The sequence below is a fragment of the Dipodomys merriami genome, unplaced genomic scaffold, assembly GCF_024711535.1.
Source record: "Dipodomys merriami isolate MVZ:Mamm:240054 unplaced genomic scaffold, mDipMer1.0.p SCAF_2, whole genome shotgun sequence".
Lineage (NCBI taxonomy): Eukaryota > Metazoa > Chordata > Mammalia > Rodentia > Heteromyidae > Dipodomys > Dipodomys merriami.
This window is the reverse complement of record NW_027203381.1, coordinates 17349023-17372591: the sequence shown is the minus strand read 5'-3', so window position 1 is coordinate 17372591 and position 23569 is coordinate 17349023. Positions and strand designations below refer to the sequence as shown.

The 23569-nt window shown below is 36.6% G+C and overlaps 1 protein-coding gene across 4 annotated transcripts in view; it reads left to right on the top strand.

The window, feature by feature from the left end:
- Smad4 (SMAD family member 4) overlaps nucleotides 1-23255 on the top strand; it is a 57781-nt gene extending 34526 nt beyond the window's left edge. For 3 of the 4 annotated variants that reach the window (XM_070029127.1, XM_070029128.1, XM_070029129.1), the window contains 8 exons: nucleotides 48-260; nucleotides 5833-5952; nucleotides 6049-6165; nucleotides 7443-7493; nucleotides 14641-14824; nucleotides 15500-15668; nucleotides 20271-20409; nucleotides 21759-23255. In XM_070029127.1, coding sequence (XP_069885228.1) covers nucleotides 48-260; nucleotides 5833-5952; nucleotides 6049-6165; nucleotides 7443-7493; nucleotides 14641-14824; nucleotides 15500-15668; nucleotides 20271-20409; nucleotides 21759-21970 — 1205 coding nt within the window. In that variant the 3' untranslated portion in view covers nucleotides 21971-23255. Of the gene's footprint in view, nucleotides 1-47; nucleotides 261-5832; nucleotides 5953-6048; nucleotides 6166-7442; nucleotides 7494-14640; nucleotides 14825-15499; nucleotides 15669-20270; nucleotides 20410-20872; nucleotides 20986-21758 lie in introns of all 4 variants that reach the window. The other variant, XR_011373476.1, reaches the window with a different exon arrangement.
- The last annotated feature ends 314 nt before the right edge of the window (nucleotides 23256-23569 follow it).

Below are 23569 nucleotides of genomic sequence, written 5' to 3'. Positions count from 1 at the left end.
GAATAGAAACTTGTAAAATTTTGAAATGTATTTAATGTTTTGCACAGCTCCACCAAGTATGTTGGTGAAGGATGAATATGTTCATGACTTTGAGGGGCAGCCTTCGTTACCTACTGAAGGACATTCAATTCAAACCATCCAGCATCCACCAAGTAACCGTGGGTCAACCGAGACATATAGCACCCCAGCTCTGTTAGCCCCATCTGAGCCTAATGCTACCAGCACCACCAACTTTCCCAACATTCCTGTGGCTTCTACAAGTAAGTTACACAGACAGTGTCAGCAAATTGATTGTTCCTATTGAATATTTATCTTTAGTCACTTGGAGGGAAACTCAAAGCAAGTACAAAAATTGAAAGTGCTGTGATATCTTTCATAGGTAAACAGTTTCTTTTTTAAGATTTTGTAGTGTTGGTTATTGAACTCTGGACTTGGGGCTTGTATGCAAGCTGTCTACCACTGAGCTATATACAGCCTTGGCCCCTGTGGGGGGGAGTGGAGGGGGGGAATGGTGTTTATTTAAAGATTCTTTTGTGTGTGTGTGTGTGTGTGTGTGTGTGTGCTGGTACTGGGGCTTGAACTCAGGGCCCTGCTTGTCTTTTTTGCTAATGACTGCACTCTACCACTTGAGCCACACTTCTGGCTTTTCACTGGTTAATTGGAGATAAGAGTCCCTTGGATTTGTGTCCTGGCTGGCTTCAAACTGGGATCCTCAAATTGAAGGCTCCTGAGTTGCTATGATTCTAAGTGTGAAACATGCAAGTACTTGGAATTTTTTAAAAAATTTTAATTTAATTTAATTTTTTAGTACTTGGAATTTAAGTGATGACTTCAATTACAATATTATTTTAATCATTCATTAACACAATTTCTGGATAGAGAAACATTCAAGAGTTAACAAGTAGTTTTGTTGTATTTTTTTCCTCCGGATATTGAGAATTGAATCCAGGACCTTGTGCATGCTAGGCAAGTGCTCTCCTCTCTGAGCCATGCCCCTAATACATTTTGAACTAAGATGAGATTTTGTTTTGTTCTGTAGTATTTTACAGGTTCAAACAGAGGGCCTGGGGTTCAAACAGAGGGCCTGGGTTCTGTTTCTGAGCTTTTATGCTCAAGTCTAGTGCTCTGTCACTTGAGCCACTTCTGCTTTTCATTGCTTAATTGGGGATAAGAGTCTCGGGGTCTTTTCCTGCCTGTGCTGGCTTTGAACTGTGATTCTCAGATCTCAGCCTCCTGAGTAGCTAGGATTACAGATGTGAGCCACCAGCAACTAGTAAACCAAGATATTTTTAAAGATCCTGTTATTATAATTGCATCCTTCTTTTTAGTCCAGTATTCCAAATTTGCTTTAGCTGAGGGAATATTAATTTTATAACAGCCACCTCAGTTTTCCCTTGTGAAAAAAAATCAACAAACTTATTTATAACTAAATCATTAAATGCATTAGCCAATTTTGATACAAAAATTAAACTTTATACATTTTTTTCTCTTTTTTGAACTTTTTTATTAAGTCTGTTAGAAAAAGATTCTTCCTGAACAGGTGCTGGTGGTTTATACCTATAAACCTAGCTATGCAGAAGGCTGAAATTTGAGCATCCCAGTTCAAAGCCAGCTTGGGCAGAAGAGTATGAGAACCTCTTTATCTTCAGTTAACCAGCCAAATGCGAGTGCTAGCTGCAAGTGAGAAAACAGTGAGAATGTAAGGCCCTGAGGTGCTGAGGAATTGAACCCAGGCTCTCATGTATGCAAGGCAAACACTCTACCACTGAGCCACCTTCCCAGCTGCAAACATTGAACTTTTTCTTCTTTTTTTTTCTTTTTGGGTCCAGTCGTGGTCCCTGAACTCTTGGCCTGGGCGCTGTCCCTCAGCTCTTCAGCTCAAGGCTAGCGCTCTACCATTTGAGCCACAGCGCCACCTCTGGCTTTTTTCTTTTTGCTTATATGGTGCTGAGGAATCGAACTCAGGGCCTCAGGCATGCAAGGCAAGCACTCTACCACTGAGCCACCTTCCCAGCCCAAACATTGAACTTTTTATCTATGGAATAGATAGATTTTTTCCCCCCTTTTTCTAAGGTGCTTGGGATCCCACTAGGGTATTACCCATATTAGATCTACTTTGCCCACTGAGTTATATCCTTAGCCACCATGATTGTGTTTTTAGCACTTTTCATTAATCCATTTTATTACTTTAAAGCAATATCTTTTGGTTTGCCACATGAAAGATGACAATATCATTATGGATGATATTTTGTATTTATTTAGTATAGAGTATCGCTACTGACCACCAATCTACTATCTAATTTTGTCTTGGTATTTTGGAGGTCAATTTCCATAATTGAAGAGTAGATCTGTATATTTTAGGATTTGTGGCAAAAGGTTTCCATATAGGCCCATCAGCTGCACTGGACTTAGAAGAAAAAGAACTAAGCAGCCCAAAGACAGCGATGAAAAGAATGAAAGAGAAAGAGGGAATAGCCTACACTAAGCAAAAGGAAAGAAATGTAATCATCACCTGATGTGGAAGAAATAATTTGTATTGTCAAAGCTCATAGAATTCACAAAATTTATAGACTGTGATAATAACAATTTGTCTTGTGAATGTTACAATGTGTTTGTTACTTTAAGTATCACTATTCTGCAATACCGTGAAATATGTGAAATATATGTAATTACCTAATCTCAATTTAAAAAAAAAAAAAGTGAGAGAAGGTATGGATTAGGAGCAATGGGTGACAATGTTATCAGACACCTTGTACTCATATACTGTTTTGTAGAATGGGAACTTCTTTTGTGCAACTACTTAAAGATATAATAATAAAAAATGTAAAAGAATGTTTCCATATATTTCAAAAAGATATTTTGATAGGGGAAATGGAGCTATGGTTCAAGTGGTAGAGAATCAGTCTTCAGAGAAAGCTATGTGACAGTGTCCAAGTGCTGAGTTCAAGCCCCATTATTGCACAAAAATAAAATGAAGCAAAATAAAAGAAATGTGTTGATGGAATTAAAATAAAGAAAAGCAATTGAGGTGAAATAGAGGTATTGGAAGGCTATTTCATATGTTCTATTATTGATTTTGTTCTATTATTTATCTTATGTACCTGGAATTACTTGATGGAAATATTTAGAACAGATAACTTGTGGGCCATTTTATAATTTGTGTTCATTTTAGCACCTGAATATCTTCAGGGTTTTTAAGTATGTGTAAACTAAAATAATTTAGTTTCTTCAGTGTAATGACAGTTTTTATAAATTAGCTAAGAGTATGTAGTATGTAGAGGTGTTGAAACCAAGAGTAAGAATGTAATTAACCTTTAAAGATAACTGAGAATTTTAAGAGATAACCTTTAAAAATAACTGAAAATTTGAGGGATGAGTATGAAGATAATTTGGTAAAAAACATTATTTTTAAAAAGAAATAAAAAGCTGTTGATAATATAATTTTTAACTTTAACGAAATACATGGTAGGTAGAGAGGGGAAAAAAGTTCCTTGTGTTTGTTACTTTGAGTAGTGGTGACATTTACTCTTTTCCTATACATTCCCATTTGATGAGAAAAGGAAGATTATGCCAGTGACAAATAACAACTATATAATTTCAATGCTATCCAAATAAACAGTTGGCTTAATGGTGTGTGTGTGTGTGTGTGTGTGTGTGTGTGTGTGTGTGTGTGTGTGTGTGTGTGTGTGTGTGTGTGTGTGTGTGTGTGTGTGTGTGTGTGTGTGTGTGTGTGTACAGTTGGCTTAATGGTGTGTGTGTGTGTGTGTGTGTGTGTGTGTGTGTGTGTGTGTGTGTGTGTGTGTGTGTGTGTGTGTGTGTGTGTGTGTGTGTGTGTGTGTGTGTGTGTGTGTGTGTGTCTTTGGGCTTGAACTTAGGGCCTGGTTGAAACTAGCACTCTAGCACTTGAACCACAGCTCCACTTCTGGTTTTTTGGATAATGGAGATAAGAGTCTCATGGACTGTCTTCGATCCTTGACCTTCAGATCTCAGCCTCCTAAGTAGCTAGGATTATACGCCCCAGCAGGCTTGAAAACCTATTTTTTAATTTAAATTTTAATGTAAAGGTGATGTACAGAGGGGTTACAGTTACATAAGTCAGGTAATAAGTATACTTCTTTTTTGAACAGTGCTCTCCCCTCCCCTCCCCATCCCGCCCTGGTTGTAAAGTTCATTTCCAACATAATAATCTAGTGCTATTTCTTAAAGAGTGCATTAGTTGGATGGTGCTGGTGGCTCATGCCTGTAATCCTAGCTGCTTAGGAGGTTGCGATCTAAGGGTCCAGGTTGGAAGCCAGCCTAAGTAGGAAAAGTCCATGAGACTCCTATCTCCAATTAACTATCCAAAAAACCAAAAGTAGAACTGTAGGTTGAGTGGTAGAACATCAGCTTTGTGCAGAAAAACTAAGGGACAGCACCCAGGCTTTGAGTTCAAGCCCCGGTACTGGCACCAAATAAGAGACAAAAGAACTATATTTTCAATTTAAGAAGAAAATCCCCAAAAATGCCAGACAGTAAGCAATACAGTAGGATTTTTTTTTTTTTTTTGAGACCAACTTAGGTTTATTTAAAGCTGAAAGTCTGCTATCCTGGAAAACCCTCAGTCTTTGGCCAACAAAGTTGGTTTATAGACATCAAATTATAATGGCCCAAAGTTTTTCTCTGCTTGTTTTAGCGATCACTTGTAGAGAGTGACAAGACATTTCACTCACTGGGGCATCTTCTTTCCTGGACACTATTGGAGAACACTGCCACATTTCAGTTTTTATAGTGTGCAGACCTTTGTGATTGTCCCATGCTTTCTTCCTTTATCTAATGTTGTAGATCATCTGGAGATGATTGGTCAGCACAACAGATTGGCTCACTCAGTGCCTACTGTTCATGAGATGATTTTTTGTTGTTGTTGTTGGCTGTGTGGCTTGAACTCAGGGCCTGGGAACTGTCGTCCCTCAGCTCTTTCACTCAAGGCTAGCATTTGACCATTTCAAACCACGGCACCACTTCCGGTCTGCTGACTTACAACTGTGATCCTCAGATCTCAGCTTCCCAAGTAGCTAGGATAACAGGCATGAATCACCAGCACCCAGCTGTGACGTGATTTTTGAGTAGAATAAAAGCCAGCAATTAGTCCTTTGAGAGAGAGAGAAAGAGAGACTAATTTCATGTACATCTGGGCCTATAATAGTGTTCTTGTAAAGGCACAGTTCTTGGTTTTTAAAGAAAGCACATGAAAAAAAAATTTAAATAGGCTGGTAGTATTATTTGAACCCAAATGCTGCATTGGACATTGGAGCTGGGTGTTTTTATCCTCATCTTCTCCATCACATTCCATTTAAAATATTTTCCTGATCTGCTTTTTAAAAATCAACTCTAGCATTCTGTCATTACCAGTACCAGTGTCTTTATAATTATAAAGGTAATTATAAATTATTAGTACCCATATCTTTATAATTATAAAGATTTTATTTTATTTCAGTTTCAGCATTTGCGTGAGCCTGGGTTTTAGAAGTCCAAATCAAAGTCCAGAGAGAATTAGATGATGTGGCAACAGGTTGAACTGATACTCTTCTGAAGTTATGGTAGACTAGACATGAAGTGGGATTTTACTGTCATTTGAAGAATATTAATGAGCATAAATCCACTAAAATTAGGCAAACATTATTTGAGATGGAACAATTCTGAAGATTTGCCTTTATAGATATTTTTGGGTTTTTTACTTGATAGGCAATGAATATAGTTTTGAGTTATGAGATATAATTGGTCCTTCACATATTGTATAAAACCATAGGATTGCTTCCATACATGTACCATGTTAATGTCTTCTTGTTTCTCTAGGTCAGCCTGCCAGTATTCTGGCAGGCAGCCATAGTGAAGGACTGTTGCAGATAGCTTCAGGGCCTCAGCCAGGACAGCAGCAGAATGGATTTACTGGTCAGCCAGCTACTTACCATCATAGTATGTACATGCTTTTCAAAGTCTTTTAAATAGCTGAGAAAAAAAATAGGCAGCCTTTATAAAAGCAAATTAATCCATGTGGGCCTTAATTTTTAGACAGCACTACCACCTGGACTGGAAGTAGGACTGCACCATACACACCTAATTTGCCTCACCACCAAAACGGCCATCTTCAGCACCACCCGCCTATGCCGCCCCATCCCGGACATTACTGTAAGCTCTTGTTTTTGTTGTAAGGGCTTTTTCTTTTATAGGACTTTTTTCTTTCTGTTTCTTTATTTTTAAATGTTTTTTCATCTTTCATTCATCATCAGTTTAGTTCCATTACTTCTTTTTGCTATTTTTTTTTGTGTTTTTGGTAAACAGTATTATTTATAGTTATACCATTCTCTGTTGCGGATGATTCATTAACATCACATTGATTTCCATTCATTTGTCTGTTTGCTTTGTATGTGATTTTAGATTTCATATGTGTCTTGAATATCCTCTCAAGGTTTCCCTCACCATAGAACAGTGCCATAGAAACTCAGATATTGAATCTGATTTTACTTGGCAGGCATGATTGGGAGGTAGAGCACACAGATAGCTAGCAGTTTCAGGCAGCATAGGAACATTGCCCATTTGGCTTATTAAAATTAGGAATATAAAACTTCCCTTTTCTTCTTGTTTTAAAACTAATAATACAGACAACTTGGAAGATGTTGAGATGCATAAATAAAAAAATTTTAAATACCTAGAATTCTACAATTCAGATATAATCACTTTTGGTATTTTGTTATTTTCATTCCAGTCAAATAAATGTATATTTATTTAAAAAATGGGGGAGGGATCATGCTATATGTATACGGTTATACATTGTTTTTTATTAGTTATTATTATTTCTAAATGTGTTGCAAGAAAGGAAGTTTTAATGGCTTCTTGGACCACCATTAGTAGTTAAGTATGCTGGATTTGGCTGTATGATGATTGCCAACTTACTTAACCTCATTTAGTCTCAAGGACAGTAGTAGCTATGTATTTCAAGGAGTCTTGTAAGAATTGAGTGAAATAATTGATGTGAGCTTTTTTAAAAAGCACAGTGACTTAATGCATAATGTTTTGTTATGTTAGCTACTACCTTATATAGCTTTAATTCAGTAAACATGCACACTTGTTTTTATAATAGTCCTGTTTAAATTGTGGATTGTCTTATAATTTATACTGCATTAAATGTTATATGAATAATTCATTTATAATCCACATTAAATATAGCATGTAAAACTATAAATTGCTTAATAACACTTGATAGCACTAAAATGTTAGCTATTAAGTATCCACAAACGTAACTCAAAAGTCTTTGCTCATTATAATTATAAAGAACTTTTAAGTTCTTAGGCATTGCATAAGATTGATCTCAGTAAAGTCCTAAGTTATTATAAGGTTTATTAAAAGTTTTAGCATTGGAAAACTTTTAATAAATAAAAATGAGATTTTTATTGTCTTTTCTTTAGGGCCAGTTCACAATGAGCTTGCATTCCAGCCTCCCATTTCCAATCATCCTGGTAAGTGTATGTCAAAATTGATTCCCAGTAATTAGATAGTCATTATGGTAATTGGAGTATACACTCAGGTTTTAATGTAGTTAGAGGACAGCTTCTAAAGTATGTTATATATTATGATACAGGTTAGTCAGCAGTTTTAGTGTAACTGATAGAGTCATACATAATATGCCTCCATTTGCTTCATTTTACTAGTCTGAAAGAAAAGACAAGAAATATTTAGGTTTAGTACTGGATACATAAATATGCAGAAGAGTAAAAAAGTAGCCTTCAAAATACAACATCTGAAGAACTGTGTAGCTTAAAAAAAAATAGGAAAGAATCTTAAATAGATACTGAAAAGAAAAAGAGTTCAGCTGTAACTGTCTTAGAAGAAAGATTCAAGTCTGGGAAAGTGGCTCAGTGGTAGAGTGCTTGCCTTGCATGCATGGGGCCCTGGGTTCAATTCCTCAGTACCACATAAGCAGAAAAAGCCAGAAGTGGTACTGTGGCTCCAGTGGTAGAGCCCTAGCCTTGAGCTAAAGCCCAGAGTTCAGGCCCCACGACTGACCAAAAAAAAAAAAAAAAAAAGCCTCAGAACTGATTTTTAAGCTGGGTGCCAGTGGCTCATGCCTATAATCTTAGCTAGGCAGGAGGCTGAGGTCTGAGGATCACGGTTCAAAGCCAGCCTGTGCAGGAAAGTCTGTGAGACTTCCATCTTCAATAAACCACCAGAAAACTGGAAGTGGTGCTGTTGCTCAAGTGGTAGAGCACTCACCTTAAGCTGAAGAGCTGAGGGACAGCACTCAGGCCCAGAGTTCAAGCCTCATGACTGACCCATGACTGAGTACTAGAATTCAGAACTTATGTGGTTATATTATGTTCAGAAGAATAACAGCTAGGTAGCTTTCTTCAACTAAAAGTTCATATATAATTAATTATTTATTACCTTTTGAAGTAATAAAACAGGGCTAATTTTTTTTTTAAGTATCAAAGATCACTGGGTGCTGGTGGCATATGACTGTAATCCTAGCTACTTAGGAGGCTGAGATCTGAGGATCGCAGTTCAAGGCTAGCCTGGGCATGAAAGTCTGTGAGACTCTTATCTCTAATATCTTAAACTACTAAAAATAATCTGGTAGTGGAGCTGTGGCTCAAGTGGTAGAGTGCTACCCTTGAGCAAAAGAAGCTCAGGGATAGCTCCCAGGCCCAGCATTCAAGCCCCAGGACTAGAAAAAAAAGAAAAGATGAGAAAAAAGTATCAAAGGTCCCCTCTAATACAAAAATACATTTTGAATTTTTTTCCTTCTCAGAATTGTTTTTCTTAATTTAAAAAAGATGCAGATACAATAGTTGTGTCTTAGAATTTGCAAGGGGAATGGTTCCAGGATGCCCCTGAGATAGTAAACTCTGTAGATATATGTGTCTCTTATGGAAAATGACACCTGGACCTTATCCCCCTGTGGATACGGAAAGATAATGTATATGTTTGCAGTAAAGGTTATTAAAAGATAACTTGGACATTCTAAGTATTTGTTCAACTTTGTGTGACTATATCTTCCAGTTTAAAAAAATTGAAGAGATCGTTGTGCTTATAATTTTCTCATATTTCAGTTTGGGAGATTAAAAGTACTTCTGGATCAAAAAGGCAAATTGCTTTATAGTAATAGTAATAAAATCAGCAGTATGAGAACAGTTTTACATGTTCATTAGCAGCAGATCTCATTCATTTAGGAGACAGATCATATTTCCTTTCGGTTGAAGAAAGTATACTTGGTGAGAAACAACAAAACTTTTTTTTGACACTTGTGGGGCTTGAACTCAGGGCCTGGGTGCTGTCCCACCTTGTACCTGTGCTCAAGCAGTTTACCACTTGAGCCAGAGCATCACTTTCAATTTTTGAGTAGTCAATTGGAGCTAAGAGTCTCACAGGGATTTTGTGCCTGGGCTAGTTTTGAATCGCAATCCTCAGATCTCAGCCTCCTGAGTAGCTAGGATTTCAGGCATGAGCCAGCAGAGCCCGGCAAGAAACACTTTTCATGCCCTACATGTTTACTAGTTGTTACCCTCTTAATATATTTTGTATATATGTGTTATGTATTTGTTACATTCTTTTGTGGGTCAAGACCTTTTACCTTTTCATATACTTTTTAAAAAACTGTAATATACAGGAAAGCACATAATATATAGCGTAAACTGGGTTATGAAACTTTTGTTCTGCCAAGGGACATTTGGATATTATAATATTTGCTGGCCATACAAAATTGTTAGTGTTAGGAAATTGAGTCATGCGTGTTAGGAGAGATTAAGCAGATGAAAGGAGAGAAAGAAGGCAGAGGCCTCAGTAGATTAGAACAGGCTGCAGAGGGATGCCATGTAATATCCAGCAGGGTTGGAGAAATGAAGAGTGGGGAGTGTGTGTGTGGGTGGGGGTTGTAGTTTTTATACATCCTAGAATGACATTCTTCTTTGGAATTTCTTTGTCCTGTACTGCTGGAGATTTATTGTCCAAACTCTCCTGTTTGGGATTTATGGTAGGGGTATCCTCCTGACACCAGCAGTCCTGTACTTTCAGATAAGGTCAGGGGTGAAGTTTTCCTGTGAACCAGGTGGGGTCCCTGGGGGCAGGTGGTTCAGTGGGCCATGGGAGCAGCATGGAGTTATGAGAACAAGTAATTCCCATCAGTTAGTACAGGCAGCTGCACCATTGGGAAGCTGATAAGAATACCTGTCTGTTCCATCATATATCAAATAATTTCTCAGGCTTTATATAGCCCAAGGTTCAGACAACTTCCCTCCTCTGGATAAATAATATTAAAGCCAACACCTGTATAACTGCCAGCCCACATTGAGAACTAGAACATTTCAGCACCCCTATGAATACTCCTACCCCTTGCATTTTTGTCTTACTGATAAACCTTTTCCTCCTTTCTCCTCCAAAATAACCACCATACTGTTTTGGGTAGTTTTTTACTTCATTTTGGTTTACTTCATTCTCATAGTAGAACTTCTGATTAGGTTGAACAACCTCTGGTGTTCAGACAGTAGCATTGACTTAGATGCGTATATGCCTTTTCTGGAGCCTGCATATCACTGACGTCTCTGTCTTTCAATAGAATAAGAAAAGCATTGTATTCATAAGCTTCTTTGTAAATTGGCAACTCCTTTTATACGTCCACTTGAAGATGATAATAATTTTTGGAAAGGACTAAATGGTGAAGGACAAAGAAAAGGACTAAATGGTGAAGATGATCTGGAATGGTCTCTGTTCAGCTACTTTCAGGAGAAGACTAGCTTTGCATATGTACTTTCAATGATTTTAGAAATTTGGAACTCCCAGATAGTTTTTGGTTGTAGATATTAATTACTCCCTGAGTAGTTTTACTTTAACAGTTTTTCATTTCTCCTTTTGTTAAAAGAATAATCAAACTGCTCTCTGTTGGGAGAGCTCCCCATCCTTCTATCATTCTCCTCAGTAATTACTCTACTGCTATGTAGTTTTCTTTTAGAATTTGATTTTATACTTTTTCTCTGTGCAAGAACTTGTTTTCTTCCCCTGCTTGTTGCTTGGTTGCAGGAGATACTTCCTTAGTTAGGCAGAAGGGAATCTCTGATCCTATTCTATACTTTTCTAGTCTCATCTTATTTTAGGCTTTAACCATTTTCCACTATTTAAGCTTGCTGGGTACATTTTTTTCTTTCTGCTTTTTTTGTATACACTGTTTGTTGACCTGATGAATACTATATTCTAGTATATATTGCAATATAACACATTATTCCAAAACATGGCAAGTAAAAGCAATAATACTAACTGGTTTTATTACTCCGTTTTTATGCATAGATATCTTTTTTATGTCTTAGCTGGATAGTCTGACTTGAGGTCTGGTGAGATTATGATGAAGTTGTTAGCTTGACTGCCAGCTAACAACTAGTAGTCAGGAGATAGTTTGTCAGTATACTTAGCAAGTTAGTGTTACATATGGCAGGAAGCTCTAAGTTTTTCTCAGTATGGACTTCTTTGTAGAGCTCTTGACTATCTTACAACCTAACCAACAAGAGATCAGGAGAAAGTATGACAGAATCTCAGTGTCTTTGTGAACCACAGAAGTTATACCATCGTTTCTGTCTTAAATGTGTGTGTATGTCAAGGGAGGGGGTAAGCGGGGGGCAGGAACTGACTATACATGGGTATGAATATCAAAACACAAGAATCATTGGAAGCCATCTTGAATTCCAGGAACCAGGCAACCCCTACTTTTCCATATGTAGCTCAGGCACAGCACCGTTGGGAAATTTGTTGGGTCCTTTGTCCCTAGCTACTTAGTACTTTCTCATCATACTAAATTACAGTTATGCGTTTACATGTCTGTTGTCCTTATTTAGGTAACAAATAGGAAAGAAAATGAAGTCAAGCTCTCTCCCCACTAATAGTAGGGATTAGATTTGGTACCTTATTTTTTTAGGCAAGTACTTTACCACTTGAGCCATACCCCCAGTCTTGAAGTTTTCAGAAAGGATAGTCTAGCTAATTAATTTTCACAGACTTACTTGGTATTTGCTTTACTTAAATTGACATATTAATCAGATTCATCAATTTGATTACAAGTTAAAATGAAAAGTTTCTTCTGTGTCTTTGAGGTTGTTTTTTCAAACTCAGAAATGGATTTGAGACCTACAGCTGTTCCATTTTGGGTGTGTTTGGTACTTTGGAGCTATTCACCATATGAAAGATATTACCTATATGTGTTAATAAAAGATTCTAATGGGGCATCTTAGAGATCTAAATAATAAAAGGAATGATTTGTAGTTATTTGTCCAGATTTTAACTTTTTTTGATGACTGTTTTCTCAAAAATGAAAGATAGTATCTTGGAGAGATGCATTTTCCATTATAAGTGAACAATATTTATATTTATTTGTTAAAAACTGTGTTTATAATCTAATTCCCTGAGGGGCCTGGGCATTGTTCCTGAGCTTCTTTTGCTCAAGGCTAGCACTCTGCCACGTGAACCACAGCATCACTTCCAGGTTTTTCTGTTTATTTGGTACTGAGGAATCGAACCCAGGGCTTCATGTGAGCACTAGGCAAGCATTCTACCACTTAGCCACATTCCTAGCCCTAACTAAGTTCTTACATTGTAACTCAGTCTTTCAAAACAATTTTTTTTTGTTGGCCAGTGATAAGCAAAGATTAGCTTTTACTTTAGGAGCAAAAATTAAAAATTAAAATCTTAGCCTGGCGCCAGTGGCTCATGCCTGTAATCCTAGCTACTCAGGAGGCTGAGATCTGGGGATCATGGTTCAAAGCCAGCCTAAGCAGGATAGTCCATGAGACTCTTATTTCCAATTAACCACCAGAAAACCAGAAGTGGCGCTGTGGTTTAAGTGGTAAAGCACTGGCCTTGAGCTGAAGAGCTGAGGGACAGTGGCCAGGCCCAGAGTTCAAGCCTCACTACCAACCAAAAAAAAAAAAAATTGTAATCTGAGTGCCTGTGGTGCACGCCTGTGATCCTAAGAAGACTGAGACGCAGAGAATTGTGATTTGAACCCAGCCTGGGCAGAAAAGTCCATGACATTCCCTGTCCTAAATAACCAGCAAAAATCTGGGTTCATGAAGTAGAATACCAACTGAGCAAGCAAGCCAAACAAGTTTAAGCTCTCAGTTTAAACCCTATACCAGCAAAAAAGAAAAAAGAAAAACAAAGTCAAGCACATAACAATCCTTTATTTCCTTTTAACTAATTTAGAGCATTAAGAAAGCCATCTGTGCCAGATGACAGTGGTTCATACTTGTAATCATAGCTACTTAGAAGTAGCTATGAGGAACGTGGATCAAAACCAGCTTGAGCAGGAAAAGTTTGTGAGATTTTATCTCCAATTATAAACCTGCAAGTGGAGCTATGACTCAAATGGTAGAGAGAGCCTTGAGCAAAGAAGCTCAGGGATAGCACCAAGGCCCGGAGTCAAACCCCAGGAACAGCAGAGGGGAGAGAGGGGGAGAAAGGAGGAGAAAGGGAAGAGAGAGAGAGAGAGAGAGAGAGAGAGAGAGAGAGAGAGAGAGAGAGAGACAGAAAGAGACAGACAGAGAGACAGAGAGAGAGAGAGAGAGAGAGGAGCAAAGTGAGTAATTTCAAATGATTACTTTTATTAGACTTGAGAAGCTGCAGGGTTGTCATTTAATAACATTTACTCATTGGTACAAGAGTGAAGAAATATCCAGAAATGTTTAATGTTTAATGAGTATTTTCTATCACCTTCCCCTGTTTTAAAAATTTAAGAATGTGATGGGGCTGGGAAGGTGGCTCATTGGTAGAGTGCTTGCCTTGTATGCATGAGGCCCTGGGTTCGATTCCATATAAGCAGAAAAAGCTGGAAGTGGCGCTGTGGCTCAAGTGGTAGAATGGTAGCCTTGAGCTGAAGAGCTGAGGGACAGCACCCAGGCCCAGAGTTCAGACCTCACAACCAGGGGGAAAAAAATGAAAAATAAATAAAAATAAGAATGTTGAGAATAGAAGAGGAAAGTGTGTGTGGTATTTTGTAGCCTAGCCCCATCAAATTTTCTTCAGTGTTCATCATAGCTTGAATTTTCTTGTTCATTTGGTTACTGATTTGCCCCTGTAGAATATGGATTATGACTGCTTTGTTTACTGCTGTGCGAGCAGTGTTAGATTTCTAATGCTGTGTAAAAGTCTGTTTAATAAGCCAAAAAGGAAAACCAAATAATTTTAATGTATGTGAGTTCAATGTAATAATTGTATTTGTGCAAAATCAGAAATACTTGATCAACTATTTGTAGTCTAAACTATTGCCCTTTTCCTCAGTCATGTAAAATTATTTAAAATCATTTGTTGTCCAAATTAATATGCTAAATATGGCTTATAAAGTTAAAATGGTCATTGTTGACATGAATTAACTTTACAGAAAAATGCCTCTTGTGAAATTAATTACATAATTAAAATGATGTAAGAGTTACTGAGTTAGAAAATAGAAGACATGGAAATTCGTACTTTTTAAATGAACTTTCAACATGGTTTTAAACCATTTTTATGTACTTCATTTCCCTCTTGTCTCCCTTGACCTTTTCTTTTAGGAAAAGCCTGGTCTTATGGAGTGAAAATGAGTCCTATTATCTTTCTCACATGGGTGGATGTTTTCTTATTTATTTCATACAGCTCCTGAATATTGGTGTTCCATTGCTTACTTTGAAATGGATGTTCAGGTAGGAGAGACATTTAAGGTTCCTTCAAGTTGCCCTATTGTAACTGTTGATGGATATGTGGATCCTTCTGGAGGAGATCGCTTTTGCTTGGGTCAACTCTCCAATGTCCACAGGACAGAAGCTATTGAGAGAGCAAGGTATTGATGTATAGTTACTTATTTTTTTTTAAAAATTATCTAGTACATTGTCTTTTAATCGAGATTCTTTTCCATGTACTCAATTTATAAGTTCTTAAATAGAAAGAAAGGTCATTTATTTTATTTTATTTAATAAATAAATTTTACTTATTTAATACACCATATATTTAATAAAATATTTATTTAACTTTGATATATTATTTATATTTCTCTAATATATAATAAAAATAGTCAAATTTCTGTGCATTGAATAGTAACTGTATCTGTGCTATAGAATTTAATAGCCATTAGCCACATACAGCTTTTAAGCACTTAAGCTTTGATTCATATGATTAGCTGAATTTTTAATTTAATTTTAGTATATTGCTAATGACTATTGATTGGTAGTTTATAAGTCTTAGTTTCCTCATAAAAATAGAAATTGTATTTATCTTATTCAATTATGTTAAATGAGACTTCATGTTAAATGTTTCTAACAAACACTATATATATGCTCATTATTATTGCTATGAGAAGGAAAAGAAAGAAGGAACTGTAAAGTCAAACAGGGCTAGGTTATAGTTATGGTGTTATAGTATGTCCTTATTTTTAATTTCAGTATTGTATATGCAATAGGAAATAAAGTTTATTTGTAAATACATGAGATGAAATGTAATTCTGTGCTTCCTTTCTAAGGTTGCATATTGGCAAAGGTGTGCAGTTGGAATGTAAAGGTGAAGGTGACGTTTGGGTCAGGTGCCTTAGTGACCATGCAGTCTTTGTGCAGAGTTACTACTTAGACAGAGAAGCTGGACGTGCACCTGGAGATGCTGTTCATAAGATCTACCCAAGTGCATATATAAAGGTTAGTTGTAATTTTATTCAAATATTTTAGATTTAGAAACTTCTGTTTGTTGCTTAAAGAATTGAAAGGGAACTGGGCACTAATGGCTCATACTTGGAAGGCAGAGATCAAGAAGATCATAGTTTGAAGCCAATCTAGGCAAAATGTTCATGAGACTTTGTCAGTAACTGGCATGGTGTCATGAATGTGTCAGCCCAGCTATGCAGAAAGCATAAAGGGCTCGGGACATGACTTCAAACCTTCACAAATACATACATCCAATTGAAGTGAAGGTGACAGAAAGAAAAATATCTTATGTTAATACATAATCAAAAATTGTGTTTAACTGGGAGTGGTGATGTGTATTTGTCCTCTCAGCTATATGGGAGCTAACATGTAGAGAATCAAGTTCCTGGCTAACCCAAACAACAAAAAGTTTATGAGAGCCTATCTTAACAGAAAAAGCTGGGCATAATAGTGTGCAATCTGTTACCCTAGCTATGATAAGTATAAATAAAAGGGTTATAGTCTAGCCTCTTCAGGACAAAAAGCAAGATACTTTTTAAAGAATAACTACTAGAGCCAAAAGTGCTGGAGGCTTGATTTAAGAGGTAGGATTCTGTGTAATAAGTATAAAGCCCTAAGTTCAAACCTTAGTACTGAAAAAAATTTGAGTTTGTTTTGAGTGTGGAACACATGAGTAGTTGTAGTTTTGTGATTGCATTCATGCCATACAGTTTTATTAACAGATTTGTCAGATGTTTTAGAGTTATACAATAAAATAGTGAATAGTGAATGAAACTTCCAAATTCGTATTCCTTTAACATGAAATTGGTAAAAATCAGCTTCTAGAGTTTCATTTTAGCCAGTGTTTACGATTTTGTGGAAGGCAGCGTGACCATTAATAGCATTTCAATATTAATAACATTCAGCATAAATAGCATTTCAAATTAAGATCCTGAGGAGCCTGAGGTGTTTTTCACTAGTTATTACATATTGCACACGTTTCAGTTTGCTTTTGTGATATCTACTATTTGGGGAAGAGAAAAGTAGATATAATTAACCTTAAAAGGTGTGTGTGTGTGTGTGTGTGTGTGTGTGTGTGTGTGTGTGTGTGTGTGTGTGTGTGTGTGTGTGTGTGTGTGTGTGTGTGTGTGTGTGTGTGTGTGTGTGTGTGTGTGTGTGTGTGTGTGTGTGTGTGTGTGTGTGTGTGTGATATCTACTATTTGGGGAAGAGAAAAGTAGATGTAATTAACCTTAAAAGTGTGTGTGTGTGTATGTCTTTTCTGCTCTAAGCTAATGCTCTATCACTGAGCCACTGCTGCGCTCACTTCTGGCTTTTGATGGTTAATTGGAGAGAAGAGTTTTACTACCTTTCCTCCCCTGGCTGGCTTTAAACTGTTAGGATTACAGAAATGAACTACCAGTGCCTCACAAATACGTTTTTAATTTCAGATTTTCATCTTTAAAATAGTTATGATTAAAATATTTTTAACTTAAATTTTATTAATTTCAGATTGCAATATTTTTATTTGCAGATATGCATTTTTAGCTATTGTATATCTCATCACTTATTTTCAGGAAGTTTCTTAAGATACAAATAATATGGCCAAATAGTATTGACAGAAATGCAAGTGCGGGCTGGGAAGGTGGCTCAGTGGTAGAGTGCTTGCCTTGCATGCCTGAGGCCCTGGGATCCATTCCTCAGCACCACATAAGCAGAAGAAAAAAAAAGCTGGAAGTAGTGCAGTGGCTCAAGTGGTAGAGTGCTAGCCTTGAGCTGAAGAGCTGAAGGATAGCTCAGGCCCAGAGTTCAGGCCCCACGACTGGACCCAAAAAATAAAAATGAAATGAAAATGCTTCATTGTTTAAAATAGTAAACTCAATATTGTCACACTCAACTATAGTTCAAAATTTTAATGTGAAGCTATTTTTTCTTTCTTTCTTTTTTTTTTTGGGTAGGGGGCTCATTTCGGGCTTGAATTCAGGGCCTGGGGACTGAATGCTCAGTGCTATGCTCCGTGCTTATGCTCAAAGCTAGGCTCTGTCACTTGAGTCACAGTTCCACTTCTGGCTTTTTGGTGGTTAATTAGAGATTAGTATCACACAGACTCACCTGCCTGGTTTGGCTTTGAACCACAGTACTCAGATCTCAGCCTCCTGAGTAGCTAGGATTACAAACGAGGGTTACAACTTTGACAGTTACTAGGTTCTTCCCAATATTTATTTTGCTCTCCCCATACTTTTTTCTTTTATGGAGTAATTGGATTTCTTGTTTGTTTTTAGTGGTACTAGAATTTGAACTCAGCTTTGTGCTTGCTAGATAGGTACCCTATCATTTGAGACACACCTCCAGTTCTTATGGAGTAATTTTAAAAAATTGTTATTATAAAGGTGTTGGACAGAGAGATTACAGTTTCATAAAGAGTACATTTCAATTTGGAAAGTGTCAGTCCTCTCTTGCTCTCTCTGTTTATCCCTCCCATCCTCACCCACGAGTTACATAGTTCATTTTCAACACGGTGTCTAATGAGTACCACTGCTGCATTTGTTCACCCTTTGTCCCTCAGTTTTAGAAGTTTCTTAGAAAATGAAACACATTCTTACCATACAACTCAACAGTCACATTACTTGGCATTTACCAAAATAGTTTGAAAACCCTTGACCACAAAATAATCCTGCATACAGATGATCATAGCAGTTTTTCTTTTATAGTTGTCAAACTAGAAAACAACTAAGATGTTCGTTAGTACTTGAATGAACATCAGACAATGGAAAGGTATAAAAAACAAGTGAGCTATGAAGCTATGAAAAGACATGGAGGAAAACTTGATTGATATTTCTAAGTGAAAGAAACCATTCTGATAAGGCTACACATCAAAGTATTACAGAATACTGGAAAAGACAATAGAGTTGGGTGCCAGAGGAGCACCGCCTCTAAGCTACTCAGGAGGCTTATATTGCAATTTGAAGCCAGCACAGACAAGTCACAGAGACTCCTAATAATGGGCAAAATGACTGACTAGAGCCAAAACAGAGCTTAAGGACTTGAGTTTGGTCCTTCAGTGGTGTTAATGAAGGCAGGCTTTTTTTCTTTCAGATAAGCACTTAATAGAGAAAAGTGTTTTACTGTCTGGAGAGTTTATTATTGTTACATTTTTATGGTTTATGTAAATACCTATGTTTGAAGACGGTTTTTAAAAGTATCTGAGAATTTATGGTTTGGGTTCCAAACCTGTTTTATTTGTCACCAACTTGTAGGTCATGCATTCTTTAATTTCTTTTATCTTCAGTGATAAATATGGTTGCTCATATTTGGTTTGTCTATATGCCAAGAGAATTTTTTTTAATTTAGTTTATTTTTAAAAAGGGTAATGTAGCTACATGATTCAAAAACTAACATGATTTTGGAAAGAAGTTTATATTGAGTAGCCTTGCTTCTGCCCTCTCTTTGTCCTGTTTTCTTGTAACTTAGATGACTACTCTTTCTTTGTAATTTTCTCCAGTTAAACATTCTAGTATTAGAAAATACATTATTTTAGGAAGATGGCATTTTCTTGGGAAAAAGGGTGATATGATTTGTTATCTCTAATTTATTACTTTTTGGAAGAATATTACAGTGGTTTCACCAGGATAGATGTGAAAGTGACATTCACTCCTTCCTCACTTTGACAGTCCTTGCAAGGGATGCTATTTGATAAGGAGCAATGAAATTACTTACTAGCTCTTCTTTGCTCCTCCTGAAAAAGTGGCTTACTGGTACAGCCTCACCAAAAAATAATAAGTAACATTTATTAATAGCTTTTTGTGTACTATGCCTCATTTACAATTATCCTATTAAAGTATGTGTATTTACTATTCTCATTTTATAGATAAGAAAGCTGACATTCCTGTGAGGTTTTAAAACTTTTCCCATATGATTAGTAGATGTCTGTGGTGGGGTCCAAATTTGGCCTTTTTTTCTTTTAAAAGTATAAATATTTTCAAACTTTGAGAAAATAGAAACTAACTTAAGGAGACCCCACATAGTCAACAGATAAATTATGAGTTTGTATTTGATCTATCCTGGATTTTCTTTTTTCTCTGGAGTATTTTGAAAACAAATCTAATATACTATGCTCCTCTTAGGTACAAGAATATGCTTCTGTGATAAAAAGATCTATTTTCTTATTAGTGACATTGAAATTTGTTTAATTCCTTCATATACCATGAAGGATAACAAATGTTCAGGAAAGATGGTGGCCAGGTAGTCAGATCATTGACTTTAGCCTAATACTTAGCAATTTGTCTCTGGAAGATTAGGGCAATTTCTTAACTATTGTTTAATGTAGATAGGTGGCATTTCACAAACAGTAATGGCTTGCCCACATTGCCCAGAGCCTTTATTTAGAGCTCCTATGGCAGATAATTCATCGTGACAGAGAAAATGTACCTGTTGGTGAGCTTGGACTTTTCCTAATTAGTACCACACAAATTACAATCTACCATAGAAATTTAGTAATTTCAGACATTATTGGAAGAAGCAAAACAAAGCTATGAGTTTTCAATAAATTATACATTTTTTGATGTATGAAATAATCCTAACATTAACTATTTTTTTTGTTGTTTTTTTTTACAAAAAAGGTCTTTGATTTGCGTCAGTGTCATCGACAAATGCAGCAACAGGCGGCCACTGCACAAGCTGCAGCTGCTGCCCAGGCAGCAGCCGTGGCAGGAAACATCCCCGGGCCTGGATCAGTAGGTGGAATAGCTCCAGCTATCAGTAAGTATGCTTTTATTATTATTTTTAAATCTTGAGTCTCTAGGTGATTAGTTCCTCATATGGTGGAATTAAAATTTTTTACTGGGGTGATAACAGTTTTGAACTTGTAAAAACTTTTCTTCTGTAATAGTTGCCTTTGCCTAGAATAGGACCCTTTTTGTATTCTTTTTTATAGAACAAAGGGGAATCTGGGATACAGGGGGCAATTACTTTTTGGTTGACGCTTATTATTATTATCTCACCAGCCAGGGTGGGTTTTAAACAAGGCGTGATTGACTTTATTCTGGTAAGGAAAGCTATTTCAGTTTCAGAATTGGACACCTCTTCAACTTTAAAAAGTATGCTAAGCATGGAAGAAAACTAAATAAGGGTGGTATTTTGATAACTTGTAGACATTTTAAATTGTAGAGTAAAATTGAACTGTGTGCCAAGTTTCACACTGATGGGGAATTTTTTACTGCAGAGTTAAACTCCTGACTATAGACTTTTATGATGGAAACACGTGGCACCCATCTTCCACGTCTGAAGGCATAACTAGTGATTCATTCAACCCCTGTTCTTAACCTCTTCAGTGTGGTAAGCAAATCACACTGGCTAAGAAAACTGCAGTGGTCCTGCAGGTTTCTCTACAGTACATGCAAATTCTTCCCATTAGTTTCATGGTAATATTAATAAATGCAGATTGACTATATGACTATATGTTTGACTGGAAGATTAGATATAGACTCCATTGTGACTTATGTTCAGGAGTTTTCAACATAGACATAGATACCACATACTCATTAGAGAGTTTGATTTTTAACAGATCTGAGCATCAGTATCATTTGCTAGTTTTAATGTTACAAATGCTTTTTTCTCAAGAGTTCTAACTAGTATTAAATTTTATATTACCATCTACCTGCTTCCATTGAGTTATACTGCGAAATTGAGAGAGAGAGAGAGACATCATCGGGGTCAGCTGAATGTGGAATCAGGCATATGTACTGTCTGCGTAGTAGTCATGTCTTACTCTGAACTGTGCTGTTTAGATAGACATAGGTTCTTAGAACCAGTCTGTAGACATGGTCTACTTTTTACAAGCAAATTGTTTCTAAGCCCTTCACCTCCATTTCTAAAGAGGAAATAGGGGTGTTGGTAGATTGTGCTTACTTTCTAATTGGTGACTAGAAGACACCTGGTGGAATATAAAGCTGCTTAAACCAAAAGTTTTCAGCTCCTGTTGAGGTTTAGGACTACAGTTACTTCTTGGCACTTTAACAGAGAAGATAAGTTGTATGCTGAGGAAAATAAAATAGGGAGGATGGGAAGAGATCACCTATCTCTCTGACATTTCCAAACTTCTCTGTTAGGTCTGTCAGCTGCGGCCGGCATTGGTGTTGATGACCTTCGTCGCTTGTGCATACTCAGGATGAGCTTTGTAAAAGGCTGGGGACCTGATTACCCAAGACAGAGTATCAAAGAAACACCGTGCTGGATTGAGATTCACTTACACCGGGCCCTCCAGCTCCTAGATGAAGTGCTTCACACCATGCCTATTGCAGACCCACAACCTTTAGACTGAGGTCTCTTGCCATAGGGACCCTTATCACTTCAGGATGGTGGACTATAAAATACAGTCCTGTTTATAATCTGAAATTTATTTCATTTTTGTTCTGCTTTATAAAGGGTTGAAAAAATGTGTTTGCTGCCTTGCTCCTAGCAGACAGAAACTGGATTAAAACAATTATTTTTTTCCTCTTTAGACTTTTCAGGCATGGCTCAGAGCTTGAAGATCAGGAAGAACACACTTATTAATTGTCATCAGTTATGTATGAAGGAGTCATTCCAGTGCTGGAAATTTTAGTCCTTTAAAATGTCTTAGAGCCTTTTATATGCAGAACATCAGCGTGTGTGTTATTACAGAATAAATTCAATATTGCTGATTTTAAAGGCAGAGAAGTTCTCAAAGTTAATTCACCTATGATATTCTGTGTGCAAGTTGTTATTATTGAACGTACTTTCCTCCAAAATACTGTGCCATGTGGGTGAGTTAATTTTACCAAGAGCAACTTTACTCTGTATTTAAAGACTTAAGATAGTAATGTATTATAACCTTTTATCCAAAATATTTTTTGCAAGTTAAACTAGATTTCAACTCAGATTGTCTTGCAACTTCAATTTTCTTTTTGCCAAGACAAAACACTAATCTATGTGTATATTAAGAATTCGTTAAAATTACCAGACAGATGTCATTCAAAATTACATTTGTTATCCCCATTGGATGACTTTATCAGGAAGTGTACTTTTGCCCTGTTAAACAGTAGATGTATTCTTCTATATTTCTAGGCATAAGGTTGGTTACTTAGAGGCCTAGAAGAGAAATTCTTTTTCCTTCACTAATTCATAGGGGAAATTTTTGTATTTTTAAAAACACTAAAAGCAGTGTCACTATTATCTCACTGTTCTGCAAGGTGGCAGTGTTTAAATAATGAGTATTTTGGAAACTGCTAAATTCTATGTTAAATACTGTGCAGAATAATGGAAACATTGCAGTTCCTCATAGGTAGTTTGGATATTTTTGTACTTGATTTGATGTGTGACTTTTTTTTCATATACTGTTTAAATCATGTATTAGTTATGACATTGTTTAAAATTCAGTTTTTGTATCTTGGGGCAAGACCGCAAACTTTTTATACCTTTTGGTTATTCTAAGCCTTTTGCCATCAATGATCATATCAATCGGCAGTGACTTTGTATAGAGAATTTAAGTAGAAAAGTTGCAGAATGTATTGACTGTACCACAGACACAATATGTATGCTTTTTACCTAGCTAGTAGAATAAATAAAACTGAATCTCAACATACAAAGTTGAATTCTAGGTTTGATTTTTAAAATGTTTTTCTTTTGCACTTTTGAGTCCAATCTCAGTGGCAAGACACCTTCTACTGAATGACAGCCATCAGCCAGATGTATTGGGCAGCTTTGGTTTCCCCTCACACTCTACCAGGACTTTCCCATGGACATTATGTATTGGGTAGAGTTGGTTATTTTCTGAACTTTGATTTTACTAAAGCAAAAATTGGCCTATTGGTATATATGACAAATAGATTGTCTTCTACAAGGTAGTGTGAAATAAAATCAAAGATTAGCAGATACTTTTACTTTTTAGCTTGGAGGGTTT